Source organism: Aythya fuligula, chromosome Z, assembly GCF_009819795.1.
Source record: "Aythya fuligula isolate bAytFul2 chromosome Z, bAytFul2.pri, whole genome shotgun sequence".
Lineage (NCBI taxonomy): Eukaryota > Metazoa > Chordata > Aves > Anseriformes > Anatidae > Aythya > Aythya fuligula.
In genome coordinates this window covers 61,299,305-61,318,534 of record NC_045593.1, presented here as the reverse complement: position 1 = coordinate 61,318,534, position 19,230 = coordinate 61,299,305, and the positions used below count along the sequence as shown (strand labels likewise).

The 19,230-nt window shown below is 34.6% G+C and overlaps 1 protein-coding gene across 1 annotated transcript in view; it reads right to left on the bottom strand.

Moving 5' to 3' along the window:
- Positions 1 to 19,230, bottom strand: part of MAN2A1 (mannosidase alpha class 2A member 1) — a 134,476-nt gene that overhangs the window by 91,862 nt on the left and 23,384 nt on the right. Inside the window, exons 3-7 of the mRNA XM_032206496.1 lie at positions 17,820 to 17,964; positions 11,823 to 11,994; positions 10,164 to 10,291; positions 8,031 to 8,204; positions 3,987 to 4,173 (exon numbers count right to left, since the gene is read on the bottom strand). Of these exons, the coding sequence (XP_032062387.1) occupies positions 3,987 to 4,173; positions 8,031 to 8,204; positions 10,164 to 10,291; positions 11,823 to 11,994; positions 17,820 to 17,964 (806 nt within the window). The remainder of the gene's footprint in view (positions 1 to 3,986; positions 4,174 to 8,030; positions 8,205 to 10,163; positions 10,292 to 11,822; positions 11,995 to 17,819; positions 17,965 to 19,230) is intronic.

Below are 19,230 nucleotides of genomic sequence, written 5' to 3'. Positions count from 1 at the left end.
GTCACCATCCCTGAAGGTTTTTAAAAGACGTTTAGATGTAGAGCTTAGGGATATGGTTTAGTGGAGGACTGGTTAGTGTTAGGTCAGAGGTTGATCTTGGAGGTCTCTTTCAACCTAGATGATTCTGTGAAGATACATTATGCAGTTCTTAGTATTCAGAGCAATACTAACTGCGCCTTAAGTTGGAAATACTGAATATACATCAATACGGTATTAATAGAACAAGTCAGTAACAACATCAAGAATAATTTTAATCTTTCTTTGGGAAGCCTTCAGATTATCTCTGAATGCTAAACACGTTTGAAAAATCATGAGAAACTCTTCACATCACAAGTCTTTCCTTTTAAAACAAAAATTCCAAATATTTGTTTATAACATATCAAAACCAATTTAAAAGACTGCTTTACCTCCTCCTTCTGTCAGAAGACGAACAGCAGCCATCTGTCTGTGGGAATCACAAGAGATTTTGCACCAGCGAACAGCATGTCCAAGGTGACACATTTGACAATAGGAACTGTAAAGTCATGACTACTACTTAAACCTATACAGCACATTAAGCACTAGGGCCTCACTCCTTGCTCTGTAATCTCAACTAGAAAACAAAACCATTTGGATGATTTGCAATTTGCTGTTTAGATGATTTTGTGAAGGAATTTTAATGCAGGATAATTACTTCCTAATAGGGTGCCAACCTCAAGAATTGGAAATCAAATGCAATCATGAACCACCAATGCCACATCAGCAATGTAATTCTACTCGCCAGTTGCATGTTGAGCAGTAGGACCAATCATACACAGAAAAAAGCTGAAGGGTGAAATTGTTTTTTGAACAGTAGGGGGAGAGAGAGAAAGCCGATTTTCTACTCCTCTGAAGTACAGAGCTTGCAGCATAGATTCTTTCCTATTTCCATGCATGGGAAAGACATATACACCAAAACAAGCCATGCTTTCCCTAATAAAAACAACCCCTTTCTATAAAAGGAGGGGGGGGGGGGGGGGAACGGTTTTGTTTTGTTTTCTTCCTGGTGTAACCAATCTCATAACACAGATACAAGTTGTTTGCTGAAAAGATAGAACTTCAGAATTCAACATAAAGATCCAGCTGAAAGACTGGTCATATGCAACAACAATCTTTATAACCTACACTGTTCTGAAGTTTAATTAAACAAGTACAGACTTTCAAATAGACTGCTGTTTCATTCCTTCCTATCAAATCACAATCAAAGTTGCAGGGCAATTAAAAATCCAGCAGATACTAGTACTAAGTTTTCAATTGAATATTTCTTCAGTACATATGTTTGGCCATAACAGTATTGAAATTAAATGCTATCCTACCTGAATATGTAAGATCTGTTTTACCAATTTAATTGCAACTCTAGCATTAAAAAAGGTCAGTGACCTAAACCTTGCCTCTGAATTAATGAAACGTATATCAAATACTACTTTATTCAGATTCACATAGAATAGACCTCTTGTGTTTTTCCAGTCTTAAAAAACAAACCAGAGATGTGAGACAGATTAGTGTGCTACAAATCTTTGCCTTGGAAAGCTTACGATGTAGAGAGAGATTTTTCAATTACTCCTATGTTTCTCAAATCATAAGAACTTCATCATAAGAACTGTAAAACTTGTTTTGTTACACAGGTCCAACCAGAAAAGTTTTTGGTTGCCTGCAATATTCCAACTTTGTCTTTTAAAATGAGAAATATTTTTAGCATTATCCAGCAAAACAGCATTTCCTTTATTTTAATGGATTTATTGAAACCAGGCTTTAAAATTGGAAATTCCCATGTTCTTTGTAGTATATCAAACATAAATAAGCCAGGCCCAACTCAAAAACAAGGTGTTAGCTTTACTTTTTTCTTAGATATCTATCATCCTATTTCAATTCTGTGTTAGACACTAAGTTATCTACTGTTTGCAGTTGTCCATTGAAAATTGATGCAAAAGATTTTTTTTCCAGAGGTCGTATTGAGACTTGGTATGCTTCAACTTGATCATACCTTCATTATATGCTCACCTCATTTCTTTTATTGATTCCATGTGATGTGATGAAAGAACTGTTTCTTATACAAGGTCTAATTTATATTGTTATGCAAAAGTTGCATCTTGGAAACTCAGAGATAAATTAAAACAAAATAAATAAATAAATAAAAATATATTCCGAGCAGGCTCTCTACATTACTCTTGTAGCCTACATATAAATATTTGTTAAACAAGAACTGTTGCTCATATAAATCTATTTGACTCGAATAATTGTGGTACTTATTCAAGATTCTACTTTCTAAAACTGACCTAAAAATGTGGGCCTTTTTTTCCACTGTTGATAAGCACTAGATATCTTGATATGATTCTTCTGTCTACTGCTCTCATCACTTTCACCTTTCATTTTTGTACTTTCAAATTACTTTATCATAGCATTTCCACTGCCAAAATATTACAATTATGTTAAATTTTAATGTGTCATCATCACAAATCACATTTCTGATGACAGCAGCTCACTTCAAAACCGCAGCATCAAGACTAAAATCTAAGTCACCCCTCTGTCTGTAATTCACCATACTCAGCAATTTGCAATAATTTTAAACACCTGCCAACATTTCCAGCTCTTGAATTCACAGATGGTTTTAGTTATACAAGGCCCGAAGACAGTAAACAGGACGATAGAATACAATCTTTTTCTGCAAAAACCTTTAGCTGTTCCATCTTCAATTTATTTATTTTCAAAATAGAGAAGTGGTTTTGTAAAACTTGACAATTTGGTTCTGACCAGTGCTAAAAAAAAATAAAAATCAATATTTGTATTTGAAAAACCTGAATTGGATTAAATTTCACTTTTTTTTTTTTTTTTCACAGGACACGTAAGACACAGGACACGGATTCATTTAAACTTTCCAGTCCAGGAAACCTAGGCCACAATTGTCAATTACTGTGAGGATATACCATGGAAAATATCTGACTGTATTGCGGTTACAGGATACTAAACCACGCTATCCCTGAAGTCTTCCACAGGCAGGAGACAAATCATTGTCTATTCACAAAAATTACAGTAAACCAGGAGTTATATATCTAACAATTGGATTTTGTACTTGAAGCCTATTGCCAGTGGATTAGTAAAAACCAAATATAGATTTGGGGGGGATTATACAAATCTCAATTATAGTTCTATATAAATTTATTCCCCCAAATCAGGAAAGCTCTATTTCCATGCTGCTTTCATTTATTACTCAGTACCAGAATGTTAGATCTAATGACCTGAGAACCTTAAAAAGAACCCTCTAAGCAGAATGTTTTGTATCTTCTAAAGTAGAAGCTTAAATATTATAAAATGCATATGAATTATGACTTTCGCCCACATCAAAGTAGCTAAAACCTACGGAAACACAGTAAAATAAAGAACAGTAAAGATATTTGATAAAGATGCAAAGCATTAACTCCACGCATTTTGTTTTTTCTGCTTTTCATACGTAAGGAAGTTTCAAAGAATTTTGAGAACCGTGACCACCTGCAATTATTCTGATACTGCAGCAGCTGATACTGTAGCAGATAATAAGCCACCTGCACCCAAAAGCCAATTACATACTTCAACTTTTAATATACCGGCACTTCAGAGCAGTAAAATGCTCACTGATGGTGACAGTACTGCCCTGACCAAATACAGATCCTGAGATGTGTCAAGTTAGGCAAGAATTCTGATCCGTAGTTTAAAAAAAAAAAAAAAAAAAAAAAAAGTGGTAGGAAAGAAGATCTTTCATGCAAAAACAAAACAAAGAAACCAGGAAAGTTGATGCAACTCCAGATTCTTTTATCAACTTACTAACAAACCACAACAACTTTGCTGTTTGGATTTCTGAGGTGGACCAGAAGGGATAAAAAATAGGGAAAATAAAGTATTTGAAAATGAGATGATTCGAAGCGACATCCTGTAACACATATCTTTGACCAGCTTTTTAAGTTTTTCCTTTTTAAGATGTGTAAAAACTGTACCTGTGTTGAATGTTTCCAGCATGAATGGCTTCTGGTGGAACTCTCCACGGACAGCTTACTCTTCCTCCAGGAAGACGTTTGAAATCAAACTGGCAGCAGATTTTTGGATCTGGACCACAAGTATGAGGAACATCATAGCTATAGAAAGGCATCATATGACAAAGGATATCTGTACTGGATCCCAAATCTGGAATTAAAAAGGGCACACTTTTACTATGAGCTCTCAAGTTTGCCAAAACTATATCATTTCCACCCTCTTAATCGAAGAACTGCATTAAAAACATCAGACCAAGACAACCCCTTCTTTTGAATATCTGTATCTGGAGTCTATATAGAGAAGAAACTTTCTCTGTTTCTGTTTTACATAATAAAGAGTCTAAAATAAGATACAACAAAGATCAGAATCCCAATCAAGCACTAGAAGCTTTAGAAAGATATGAAAAAAAGTTGTGTTTTTTTTTTCCCAAACAGATAAATCTCATTATTTCCAGAATTTTAGAGATGAATAAAAGTCATCTTTTATACTTCAAGTGAGTAACAGCAAAATAAATTAAAATTAAATAAATAAAACAAATGCAGCGTACCTCCAAAAGAATTAAAAAAATAAATAAATAAAAAACACCAAAAACAGGTATTGTTCTCATTTTAGCACAAAATCTGAATTGGTCAACTTTAGCAGTATCTTAATTTCTCAAACACACAGCTCCACTACATTACCAGTGTGATTCTACATATGAATACATAGATTTCATCTACATGTACATAGAAGTGCATATACTTCTATGCAATCCTGAGACTACCTCTGAAATCTTAAATTTTCCAACTAGTCAATGCATCTACTAAAGAGTCTTCCCCAAAGCCTGAAGTGCCCTTAGAGAACCACTTCACCCTTCTGCACACTGAAAAGAAAGACCCATTGCTAGCAGTGTGCGGAGCTGAGTAAGGCAGCCTGGTCTGCTCCCTACATAACAATCAGTGCAACTAAAAAAAGGCAATGGAGGATAGTCGTAGGCAACTCTCTCCTGAGAGGTACAGAGGCACCCATCCGCCAACCACTCTTGAGGGAAGTTTGCTGCTTACCAGGGGCTCTTATCAGGGATATTACCAAGAGACTAATGAGACTCATAAGGCCTAATGACTATTATTCACTGCTGCTGTTTCACATGGGCACCAGTGATGCTGTCAGGAGCTGTCAGCAGAGCACCAAGAGGGACTATAGAGCTCTGGAACAGCAGTAAAAGACTTGGGAGAACAGCCATTTTTTTCATCAGTCCTCATGGTCAAAGGGAAGGGGATTGTAGTTTACCTAAACTTCAGCAAGGCCTTTGACACAATATCCCATGGTATTCTGCTGGAGAAGCTGGCAGCCTATGGCTTGGACAGGTACACCCTGTGTTGGGTTAAAAACCAGCTGAATGGCTGGGCCCAGAGAGTGGTGGTGAATGGAGTGAAATCCAGTTGGCAACTGGTCACCAGTGGTGTTCCCCAAGGGTTGGGGCTCATCCTCTTTAATATCTTTATTGATGATTTGGAGGAGGGAATTGAGTGCACCCTCAGTAAGTTTACAGACAACACCAAGTTGGGGAGAAGCGTTGATCTGCCAGAGGGCAGGAAGGTCCTGCAGAGGGACCTAGACAGCATGGGTCAATGCACAGAGACCAATGGGATGAGGTTCAACATGGCTAAGTGTCGGTCCTGCACTTTGACCACAACAACCCCATGAAATGCTACAGGCTTGGAGCAGAGAGACTCAAAAGCTGTGCAGACAGAAGATGATCTTGGAGGTTTTTTCCAACCTTAATGATTCTATGAAAGGGCCAGTCAGATCTGGCAAATCAACAGATGGTTGCAGGACTGTTGCCTCAGACGGGTTCAGCTAATTAGATGACAGGAATTGCTTTAAGAAACATGGTCTGCTGGGGGCTGATGGGGTCCATCTCTCAGAAAAGGGCAAGAGCATCTTCATTCATAGGCTTGCCAAGCTGGAAGATGGTGAAGAGGAATTTAAACTAGAGTTACCAGGGAAGGGGAACCTCACTCCATCCTATTCCTCCCCAATAGATGCCCAGAGCCTGGAGAAGGGTCACGGGTCAGCAGGAGAGCACCTGAAGAGCAGCACAAAGGAATTCCAGCCACTCCAGACAGTCAGTCAGCTTCATCAGCTCTACTTTGCTCCTGTGAGACCCCACCTGGAACACTGTGTTCAGCTCTGGGGGCCCCAGCACAAGAAGGACATGGAAGTATTACAACAAGTCCAGAAGAAAGCCACAAAGATGATCAAAGAGCTGGAGCATGTCTCCTACGAAAACAGGCGTAGGGAGTTAGGTTTGTTCATCTTCGGTTAAGAGAAGGCTCCGGGGGGACCTGACAGCAGCCTTCGAGTACCTAAAGAGGGCCTACAGGAAAGCTGAGGGACTCTTGGTCAGAGAGTGTAAAGAAAGGACAAGGAGTTAATGGTTTTAAACTAAAAAAGACTAGATATAGATTAGATTTTAGGAAGTTCTTTATTTTGATGGTGCTGAGGCACTGGAACAGGTTGCCCAGAGAAGTTGTATATTTCCAGGGATGGGGCATACACAAGTCTGGGTTGGATGGGGCTTTGAACAACCTGGTCTAATGGAAGGTGTTAGAATTAGATGATCTCTAAGGTCATCTTAAAGTTGGATCATCTTTTTGATCCAACTCAAACCGTTCTATGAGTTCAAGTAAGGTAATGTTGCAAAAAGGGATGAATGTTGTTTATATCTTAAGGAACGTGGCTCCCAAGAAAAGTGTGTCAACAATACTTAAAAAATACTCTTTAAAACCTTGTAATCCTAAATTTTTGCATTTACACTCCAGACCTTTGTTAAAAACTCTTACTACTACTTGTGACTTAAAATGTCATTATCCATGAATATATACATTTACCTTTCAACTATACGAGTTCTCTATCTCAAGCAATATATCTACATATTATACCAGATCAGTGATCTCTGATCTCTTTTGAAAGCCTTCTGAAGCCAAAACATTAGATCGTATCATACACAGGATTTATGTATGCGACCATTTAAAATGGCAGGTCAATTAAGCAACCTGTAAACCAAATGGCATATGTCAGCATTAAAAGAAAAACTTCTGAAGTGTTTTTGTAACAGAATTTTTTTCACAAACAGTTGTATGTTTACCTCAGGAAAAGTTTGCTTGTGCAGATTACTTTCTTTGAATATTCACCCTGTTACAACCTCCCATTAAAAATATATAGAAACTGTAGAACTTCAAAATCATCACAACCTTTCAATAGTAAGTACAAAATAAACCTTTTTCTCCCTATATTGATAAAGCTGTGACATATTAGTTTATTTTAAAAAGCAGGAAGAAAACCTCCAATACATACATTCATCATATTGCTTATTAGAATGCTGGTACAGTACACTAAGCAAAATAAAATTCACACAGAAAAGTACTTTTTTTTTTTTGTTTACATAGTCTACTATGATGTAGTTACTACATTACTTATGAAACCCTTCAAACTGTGTAACATATACATGTAAATTACAAAAAAGCAAGTATATTTATTCTAATAAAGTAAAACATACTTTTTGTATGCTTGAAAGGAAGGTGAACCTTTGTTCAAAATTATTTACTGGGAAGTAGCAGAACAAACCAAAAACCATAAAAAACACTTTTCCCCTTCCCATATAAATATTTCTTAAGAGGGATAGGAGAAGGAATATTAGAGAAAGTAAAAACACATATGAAAGTGAAGTAACAGCAAGATCTGAGGAGCAATAGCAACACCACAGCTTTCATATTTTAACCCCTTCCCTAATACACAGCTTTTCCTTTTTTGTTACACAAAAATTCCCTTAAGTTTTTGAACAAAATGATTTTTTTTAAAGAACTGCAAATCTAACATTTATATACATATACTTTTTTAAATTCTAGACTAACTTCTCTAAACAAGCTGTTCTGTAAAGATTTCCAGAGTATTTATTCAACTTAACTCCATATTTTACCTACACAAACTAATAAAATAAATTGAGATAAAGGAAAAATACATACCCCAGTTCTGTCTCCAAAGAAATTCTAGTGTCTTTTGAGTTGAAAAATGTTTTTTAATTGAGTAATGAACTCTCTGAATCAGCATATTTGAAAATCCTGCACGTTTCAGTAGGTAGGCCATTGTTGGTGAATGCCCAAAAGGATCAACTGCCCAACCAGACTTTGGTTTTACTCCTGTTAACAAGGTAAGAAGTTTAAAAGGAGGAAAAGGTTTTACTGTTCACCCAAACCAAGTTATACCGATATAACTCAAGTCCAACCACTACAGATAAAATTTCCAAGAAAATAAAAGAAAATGCACAGCTGACTATTAAGCCTCCTGCAGAACACACACTGGAATTAACAACCTAGAATAACACAGATAATTACTTATGAAAACAAATCAAATATTTAAGAAGCAATATATTCTAGCTACATTAAAAAAAAAACATTGAGATTAGTACTCTACACTTTTATACTATTTCAATTTTGTCTCAAACATTTTTACACGGAATCATAACAAAACATCATCTTTTTCATTTAAGTAGTTTCCAGATGTTATAATTGGAAAGAAAAGCTGAAAGAAAATGAACAAATGAAGACAGCTGTTGTAACTTGTTGAATTTTCAGTGTAATTTAAATAATTTTCACCTTTGCTGGCTTTGGGACTATCTTTTCTTTCAAAATGAATTTATTTACTTGAATGACAATTATTAGAATTATACCAATTACTATTGCCTTTTCACTGAATTTCACAGAATCATCTAGGTTGGAAGAGACCTCCAAGACCACCTAGTCCAACCTCCGACCTAACACTAACCAGTCCTCCAGTAAACCATATCACTAAACTCTCCATCTAAATGTCTTTTAAAGACCTCCAGGGATGGTGACTCCACCACTTCCCTGGGCAGCCCATTCCAATGCTTAACAACCCTTTCGGTAAAGAAGTTCTTCCTAACATCTAACCTAAACCTCCCCTGCTGCAACTTTAGCCTATTCCCCCTCATCCCGGTACCTATAATGTACCTATACCTACCTGTACAGGTACCTATAAGGTACCTATAATTTCATACCAGCAAGTAAATTTCACATTAGCAAGTAAAGAAACTGTATCTAACTCTTGTTTAACTGATTCTTCAACATGGTTCCTTAGATGCATTTTTACTTTCCCATCAGAAACAAAACAGAAAGAAGCATAATACAATGATTCAGTATTATCCTTTTACTAAACTTGCCTTCTACCCCTTCTACTCCACAGTCTTATAATTATGAGGAGCTGTATTTGTAGAAATTGCAATCTAAAAAAGAAAGAATCATCATAGAATAGCTTGGGTTTGGAAGTGACCTTAAAGATCATCGAACTCCAACCCCCCTGCAGTGGACAGGGATACTACCCACTGGACCAGGTAGACCAAGGCCCCATCCAGCCTGGCCTTTAACACCTCTGGGGGTGAGGCATCTACAGTTTCTCTCGGCAACCTGTACCAGCGCCTCATCACCCTTACAGTAAAGAATTTCCTCCTAATGTCTAGTCTAAATGTATTCTCTTTTAGTTTAAGAGCATTCCACCTTGTCCTAAAAATGACATCATGAAACAGCTTTTCAAAATAATTTAATTAAATGACATACTGTTATCAATAAAATCACTACACAAATAATGCCAATGTAAAAGGAATTCTCTATTTATGCGACTAACAAAAAAAAAACAACTTTTACAACAACCAAAGCAATTCAGTCAACTTTACTACAAGAATTCCTCTAAGTTCTGAAAGTGAATGAGTTGGCTTCTTTTCTTTTTAACGCAAACAATTCTAACATTACATTTGGTTTTGGCTTTACAACTACTACTAAAATTCATGTTTGTTTGTTTTTTTGGAAATATCTAAGAACCTAGTAAATACACAACACCCAATAAAGCCTGCAGAAGAGATCCAAACAAATAGAAGGAAAATAAATTTTTAAGTAATTTGAAGGTCTTTGTCATGATTTTCACAAATAGAGATGTCAATACTGGAAACTAAGTCTTTTGGCTTTCAGTAAGTAGTCTGATTTAACATTTCAGGGAAGAAGAGCAAGGAAAGCCTGCTAAGGACATAAGAGATATGAAGCAACTTGCTGTACTAACACAGTTATATTTTAGATCAATCTACATACCCAGGTTCCTTTCTAGCCACTGATGTCCTTCTATCATCTGGTCAATTACAGCAAAGTAATGAGCAGAGGCTTCATCAGGCATGACCCATCCTCCTGTTACTATTTCAAATTGTCCATCTTTTATTAACCTGAAGAATATGTAAATTGTGTTCAGAATATTGCATATGAAAACATATTTTTAAAATCAATTTCTGAATACCTGACAGGTAGTTGTAAGGGACACAATCACAAAGTCTAAGTTACGTTACTTCTGACGTTGGCCTACATTTTTTAATCAAAGAAAGAAAGAATCAATATAGAAACAGTGATTTTTTTTTAATGCCTGTGTGCAGAACAACAACAACAACGAAACTAGTACCTCTTCTGCATGTGGTATATATATTTTTTTTGTTTTAATCAGGAAGATAGCTACTTCATGCACAGACTACAAAAAAGAAAACAGTATGTTGCACAGTGCTGAAGACCAATTGATCAAGATGCCTAGACACTGCACATTTAAAGCACTACTGCTATCTTCCATCCTTAATCTACTGTTCCTTTTACTGTTTTAGAGAGCTTGATAGAGCTCCAATGTTTATTATATCTATAAACGCTTCAGACCATCTCACTCATTAAAATGCCTTCTTGAAACACATCACAGGATGATCCAGTCTCCCTATTAAGATGCCAATAAACATAACTATCATGCTTCCAGCATCAGGCTGTTCCTACAATTAAATAATTTAATCTTTTTAATTATACTGTACACTAGCATATAACTGCTAAAATAATCCAAGAAAGAAATACAGTAAATATCAGAAATTAGTCATATTATAGATAAAGCCAATAAGAGCACTGTAAAATATGCAGGAACAATAATCTCTAGTGCAGTTTCTGTAACTGTTGCACCAGTTTAACTAAATACCTGATTTCCCTCAGGAAGGTACATAGTTCTGTAGTATCATTTACTGGTTAGTGTTCCAAGGCTTTTTTTTTTTTCCATCTCAAAAAAACGAGCAACTGTACTGTAATACTCATACATTGTACATAGTTCTTTTAATAGTTTTTAAGTCATTTTCAAGATTTCCAGGGTTACTTAAGCTTTGGAGCTATGAGGCTTACATTACTATAATGCATCCCATGCACCTTGAAGGGGGGCATGTGAAGAAGGGAATCACAGAGATGAGTTAGGGACTGTTGAATACTGTCTCGAGGCAGATTAAAAGAAATGAGAAAGGGTACATACTACTTCACAATTGAAGTTGCCACTTGTTTATCAAAAATGCTCATTTAAAAAAGAAAAGTCTCATTTCATAACTGTGTTGTAACTGGAGAAAGAAGTACATAAATAGCTAGTATGAAAAATTATTCCATTAATGGCGCTTTAACATGACTTCCAATAACGGAGTTAAGTTTGTAATCACAACCCATTGCAATCTGAATTGCTCTTAAATGCTGGACATGGAAACCTTTACTAGTAATTGAGGTCCATTTGTCCGAACAGTTTTACTTTATAAATGAAAAACAGTAAACACACCCAAACAATCAGAATTTGAGTAGTGTGATTATTCTAATAATTCTGCAGTACGAGCCGAATCTCAAGTTTACAATGCAGTCAATTACACACAAAGTTGCAGAACATGCCACATTGAATGTAAGAAGTAGCAAAGGTGTTCAAACCTTTTAACGGCATCCTTTTTCTGGCTATCTATTCCATCCCACCACTTTGAAAAGTAAGAAATCTCAGACCATATGAATTTCCTTCGGTTGTCTTCTTGCAGTTTTATAACCATGTTATTTAGGATATGTTGTGTCTGATCTCTGAAGTAATCATCAAAAGTCTTCAGCCAGCCTAAGTAAAAGAAAAACAAAAGGAAATGCATATTACTTTCCATTTTTAGTGACCTGCCTTCTCCCCCTCCCCTTCAAATAATTAAGTGGAACATTTTTTTCAATTTTGAATTTTTTATGCTGTGGACAACTTCTAGTACTACACTCTGGGATTTTTATGTTGTTGTTCGGTTGTTGTTTTTGTTTTGTTATTTTCTTTATGAAGTTTATATGCTTTATTGCCTTGAAGTATAAACATATGGAATATTAGGCATTGTACTTTGATCAGCTGAGAATATGCGGATTTTTAAATTGTCAATTTCCTACTGCACCTCATCACTCTAGTCTACATAAAATGACTGGACTGAAATTACTAGTAACATATTGAAGAGAAAATGAAGAGACACTACTGGTATCCCACAAAGAGAGTATAAAGAAATAAAATGAGGGTTATCTGAGCATCAGTAAACCCTGCTGCACATGTCCAGCATCATTTATGACTAAGGGGTTTTGTAGCAATGACTGGGGAAAGTATGTTGCAGCTGCAATCCCTTTTCAGGAAAGCTATCAACTCAGTGAGATATAGAGTGAATGAATATCCAACTTCAACAATGCATTGCAATTGCAGTGCCTTGCAGTTTGCAAATGCAATGCCTTGCAGTGTGGAGCCTTCCATGAAATTCTTTAACCTCTCCCTAAAACCTTGTATGAAGAAGCACATGCATCTTCCACCCCAGAATATGGAAAGGCTGTTCTTCTTTCTGTAACTCTAACTAGGAAAAGGAAGCAGATAAACCTGTCTACTTAATACACAACGAGCATATTCCTCTTCTTCATACCAGGTCTTGCATTGCATGAGTGTGCTGCCAAAAGGTTCTCAGCAGCTGTGTTTAAGGAACATATAATAACTACTGGAGAAAGCAAATGATATTATAAATCACCCCTAAAACATCCACATTTTAAGATTTTGTGAAAGCTTCCATTAAATATGAAAATTATTATCCAGATAAATCTGACCATATTGATTCCACTCTGATTACAAGTTCTCCCTCTCATTTCTGCTCTGTGGATGCACTGCCATTCTAACTCAATGCCAGTCTGCTTAATGAGCATTAAGTTTTTCTGGATGGAGTTAATATTGTTTGAAAAATAACTTAGATTAATGCTTAAGATTTTAGTATTAATAAAATCATTTTAAGTCTAAATTTATTATTGAATATATCCTTTCTGAATCAATATTTGTACTCTGCTTTATTTTAAGGATAATAGATAGATGACATTCATCTTAGGTAGAATTGTAGAGCCAATGTAATGCTCATTTACCTTTTAACAAATCAAAGAAATATTTTACCAATACTTACATGAAAACAGCCACACGTAGCAGACTACATATTTATGGCTTTTTTAGTAGGAATTTATTCTGTAAGATATAACATCCTTATACTAGCACAAAACTAATGCAAAATGAACTGAAACTATTGAAACCATACTATGTTTTTCATATGCAGAAATATATCATAACAATGAACTATATTAGCATGGTTTTATTACCCTACTATATTGCAGAAAAAAAGCAAATCTACACTGAATTAGTCTTAAAACATTGTTGAAAAACTCATTAATAAACCAACATAAATAAAGTATAGGAATAAATGACAAAGCAACTGGCATAACAACATATTATAATGTAGGAAGAACAGAGTTATGCGTAAGGACTCATTTTTAATATATAATCAGTTAAGCTATAGAAGAAGGGTACAACATGGTTAGCATGCTGAATCTTGAGCAAGTCTTAGGAAAAATTTAACTGTTCATAGCATTAGTTGCAAGCCACCAGAAAATACTCTGAAATTTCATTACCATGTCTGGTACCTTGCACTTAATATAGTTCATTATAAATCAATGCTAAAACATGCTTAAACATAGCTACTTGTGGAGACTGCCCAACTTTGCATAGAGCTATAAAGATTTTTTTAAAAAATTATCAAAAGCTGAAGAGAACAATGAATTAATTAACTTGCAATTGCTTCCCAGAAGCTGAATACTAAAGACTAAACCATGTTAAATATATTATTTCGCATTTCAACCCCTAACATCACTTAATCTAGTACAACTCAAGTTCATTCTGATACTTAATGAGCTAAGAGCTTATTCCCAAACTGAAAGAAAAGGCTTACCAGTGTATTTGGACCAGGAAAATTTTAATTCTAATTTACCTCTGGAAAAAAGTATATTAGCTTAAAGCTGCAATTACCAAAACTAAAGCTAGTTATATCACCAAAATCACTCTTGTTGGTTTAAATTTATAGCAGAACCTTTGCCAATGTGAAATTGTAAATAAGAAAAAATATACTGCTTTTAATGTCCTTATGCTAGTCTTGACTTAATGAGTACTCGGGACTTTGCCAGTTACTTTCATTTTCTGAAAGAAAGTGTGATAGCAGTAGAGCGTGAGTGCTGTTAAGCTGCTTTTCTTTCAACTGCCTCACTCATATTTATCCTCATACATGTGGAAAGCTGAATCCTCTGCTCTACATCCTCACACCTCCATCCAACCCCACCTCCCCATTTATCGTCACTATGCACTTTTTTAATGTTAAAACTGTTTTCTTTGTTGGACGTGACAGCATTCAAGTCATGTCCAAAAGTCAATGCAATTCATTGCTGTGCAAAAAATCCTGAAGCATTTCACTAACTGATTTGGCACTATAACTGTCTACACTTTCCAGCTCAATTTTCTTCCTCAAGCTCTACTTAAGACACAAATGTAGAGAAACAGGCAAAGTTTCAGAAAAAAATCAGAACACAAACAGACAAACTAGTATTATAGTTCTGTTTAACACTCAGCTAACTAGTTCCTGGAAGGAGACACAATCACGTATGCTGTTCCAAAAAGTTGAAAAATGGAAGTCTTGTTTCTTATTTGCCTATATGTTTTAGGTAGCATGGAAAGCTTACAAAAAAAAAAAAGAACATTTATACTGATCAATAATCAAAGCATGATGTCTGTAACGGTACTCTCAATTTCCAAAGGAACTGTTCTAACAAAAAAAAAAGAAAAAAAGACCTCCCTCCCTAAACGTTGCCTAATACTTTACATGCAACCACAGAAATATTGAGAAGCCAGCAATAAAAACTGTGATAGCATGTAATTCAGCATGTAAAAAAAAAAAAAAAAGCCAACCACCTGCAGTTTCACATTCTACTCCTAGATCTCTTCTTCCTCTACAGTAATTAAGTGTTCACCTCTTGGATTATATTGTATAGTCTTTACATAGCCTTCATAGACAGCTCTCTGTTTCTAGAAAAGAGTATGCTGCAGCTCTGTATTAAGAAGAAAACAAGTTCTAGATGAACAGTAGTAATTGTACTTTAATTTTCCTATTAAACATCAACATATCAACCAATGAACTTTCAATTTCACGGTCTACAGTCTGAATTTTTTTTAAAGGTAAACTTCTCAAATTTAATTCAACCAGCATTTTTTCATTTCTGCTTTAGTGTTATCCTATCCTAGTCTTATACTTTGGTGGATTAGAACAACAATCTTAATTACTATTCCAAACATGTCAGGAAAACTAAGTCACACGAAAAACATATCCAGATCCGGTCAACAGAAAGAAAACCAACCTGAAACTCTGTGAAGTTAAACTCTATGTATTAAAACTTTATGCTTAAATCCTCTTTTATCTTATCACTGCAATAAACTTCTTAAAACTATACAGATTTCCACCTGGGAAACAGATGATTTTAAACAATAAAAATGGGTTGTAAGATAAAATTACTGATGTTAAAAATAATTAATGCACTTTTTAAAAGCAGTATTTGGACCTGATATATTCACATACACTTTCACATGCATTTTTAGTTAGGCAGAAATTTGGGGGGGGGGGGGAAATGAGTCTCCTTCAGTTCTGCTTGTACTATGTGTGTAACAATCGCATCCAGCAATAAAGATCTTCAGTCTAATTCAAACACGTATTAGAAAGCTCACAAGTCTCAATTCTAAAATAATTAACTGAAAAGACATTACCAGGATCGCTGTCAACATAGCCATAAATGTTAGAAGGGTTGGCCAGTTATCTTTGAAGGCTTTTGACCTCATTCTAGTGAGGTGCTCTAATCTCCACCACCTGCCTTCAACAGAATGAGAATTATTCCTGATGCTGATCATAAGTATGAGAGGTACCCATTCTCGTATCTGTTTTCCCAATAATGGGTAAATATATTATTTACTGAAGGAAGAATCACAGAGACTCCAATTTTGTACATTCTGGTTGCAATCATATGAACGCAGGCAATCCAGATTTATCAGAATCTAGTTATACAAAGCATTTCAGAGCATTCAAGCATTTCGAGCCATTCCCAAAAACAGAGCTTAAAACTGAAGAGTACCTTTCCCCTTTCTCTATAGGTTCTGTTTCAAGGCAGTTTCTTTGCCTTTCAACTACCGATTTCACAGGCATAACTGGTTACATGAAAAGCTTAAACAAAAGTAGCCTCAGATGAGAAAAGACAAAATGGAAAGAGAAATTAATGCTTCTGGAGCTACTAGTTATATCTTTACCAAGCAACTTCTTTTGTTGGTAAGTATTTTTCATGTATATTGTTACAGTGTAGGTATACCTTAAGCTTTTCTGGCATAAAGAATTCTCTTTGTACCATGTCTTTTAATCCTCTGTGAGAAAGGAATAATGTAACCATTAGCTATACAAGAGATTTTACACCTCTGGTGTAAATATATTTTCCTTAATTCAAGTGCTTATTAACAAGCATTTTCATACTGCAGACAACTCCACAGAAGTGTCCTTACCAAAGATCTGAAGATTTCTGTGATAACACTCCTTCCAAAAGCAAACAATTCAGTTTCACACAATCACGTATGGTAATGGAAGGGGCTACACATACCAGGGTAACAATATCATACTATATACCTCATTCTAACACTATTTAATAACAACTGAGAATTTTGAACATGATGGAAAATTTTATGCACAAGGAGATGCAGATTTCTTGATTTTACATGCTAGAAGTGAAAGGACAGAAATAATTTAAGATTATTTAAGAGATATTTAAGACTCAAGAGATTTAAGTCAATTCAATTGTGGCTTTCCACAAAAACAAGCAGCTTCACCAGCATCTCATGGTCAGCGTACACATACCAGGAATATGCTTAGCAGCGTAATTCAGTTTTTTTGAAATGACTGTAAAATGCAAGTGACACTTGTCCACTTTATTTATTACACCATGAACATCTACTTAAGATGTTCACAGAAACACAGAAAAATGTCACCTTCTAATAACACCACTGAAGTTCTACTCCAGTTAATGTACATGTGTACAATTTCTATTGTAATAGTTGTCCCTTGAAGTCCATAGCATTAAAGTTATGTATGTTTGACTGCTTTGCTAGATTTAAATTTAACATACTGTGCAGAAAAAACATCAAGATTTTAACAGAAATTGCATTATATTAATTAATTGCATATATATTATATGCAATTATATTATATTAATTATATTAATTATATAATTAATTATATAATAATTATATATATAATATATATATATAATATATAATAATAAAATATAATTATTATATTAATTATATTAATTAATTGCATATATATTAAGATATATAATATATATAATATATATATATTGATACATATATATATATATGTATATATATACACATATATATACACACACATATATATATATACACATATATATATGTATCTTAATTCTTAATATATATATATATACATACATACATACACATATATATATGTATCTTAATTCAAAAGCCTCTAGATACCCAAATCGATATGGTTAAAATATTACCTGGGTCATTATGTGAGTGAGGCACAACAAAAACTTGAAGCGGTTCGCTGTCCCATTCATTTTCATTGTATGTGATATCAAATCCTTGTTTCCAAACACCACCATCTGGATTATCGAAAGGAAGAATGTCATAGACATCCAACATCTAAAAAAAGGGTAGAAGAAATTTAAAATATATAAATCCATAAAAAAAAAGTTCTGCAATTCAAACCAAAGCTGTTTTCATCAAGTAACAGCAATAACACTGGATCAGCTTGTTCATTACAAGGAGAGATGAATTGTAAATTAATAGAAAATTGACAAATAAAAGCACGTTTCAAGTCGCAGTAGGACACCCAAGACAAAACTAGGGTGATGAGAAGCACTTGGCAAGTCCTATTCTAAGGAAACTGAAACTTTACACAAAGGGTAAGAACAAAAGCCTTAAGCCACCGAAATGACTACAGCTTGCAATAGCAGTGGGTAAGGAAAGTAGGGAAAACATTATACAGAAATAGCACAAGATACTTAATAGACAGGGAAATGTAAGTGATGAAAAGGACAGGTTAAGAAAGCAGCAAGAAGTGATTACAGTGTGAGAGACTGAGGCAAAAGTCAAATTCACAAAAGGGAATTGAAAAACTATCACGTAAAAGTATTCAGAAATATAGTCAGTTGTTATAATAAAGCTCCTTTTGTATATACTGTTGACTGGTACACTAATGATACAAGGAAGAACATTTCAATTGTTAATGCAAAATAAGAAGATCTCTGGTAAATCAAGTAACTCCAGAGTAACTCTAACACATTCTTATGAAATTTAGATACCAGACAGCTTCTAAAACAATCTTCTAACATAAGTTTAGACCAAAGTTACCATACCCAATTTTTATTTATTTAGAAACATTGTCTTATTTCCTAAAAGCAGACTGAAACTGATAAACAATCATCTGGACAAGCTTTTTACTTTCTGTACGATTTTAAAGACATAGCTCCCTTGCACACTTCTAAAATTCACTTCCTATTTTTGAATCATGTAAGAACTTTACAGAAGAAAAAAATCTATTTAACTGGCATTTTTCTCAAAGAAAATCCAACAAAAGCTTTCAATCTTTCTGATTTATCTTTAACATCTGAAGAAAAGCTATAAATTTACAGTAAGTGTACAAAAAAGCAGCCTTTATATATAAATATATGTGACCTTTTACAAAATAAAGACAGTTTATTTAAAAATTCCACAAAACTAATTAACTTTAACCTTTCCTCAGCTTCAAAGAAATTGTATAGTATGGTTATCTGTAATAACAAAGGACTTCATTCAAAGAAGTTTCTTCCAAAGCTATGCATTTGGGTGGTAATTAAAAAACAAGAAATACTTTCAAAAGGTAAGAGCTTTAATAATTTCAGTGTAATTCCACTAAAAGTGAAGCAC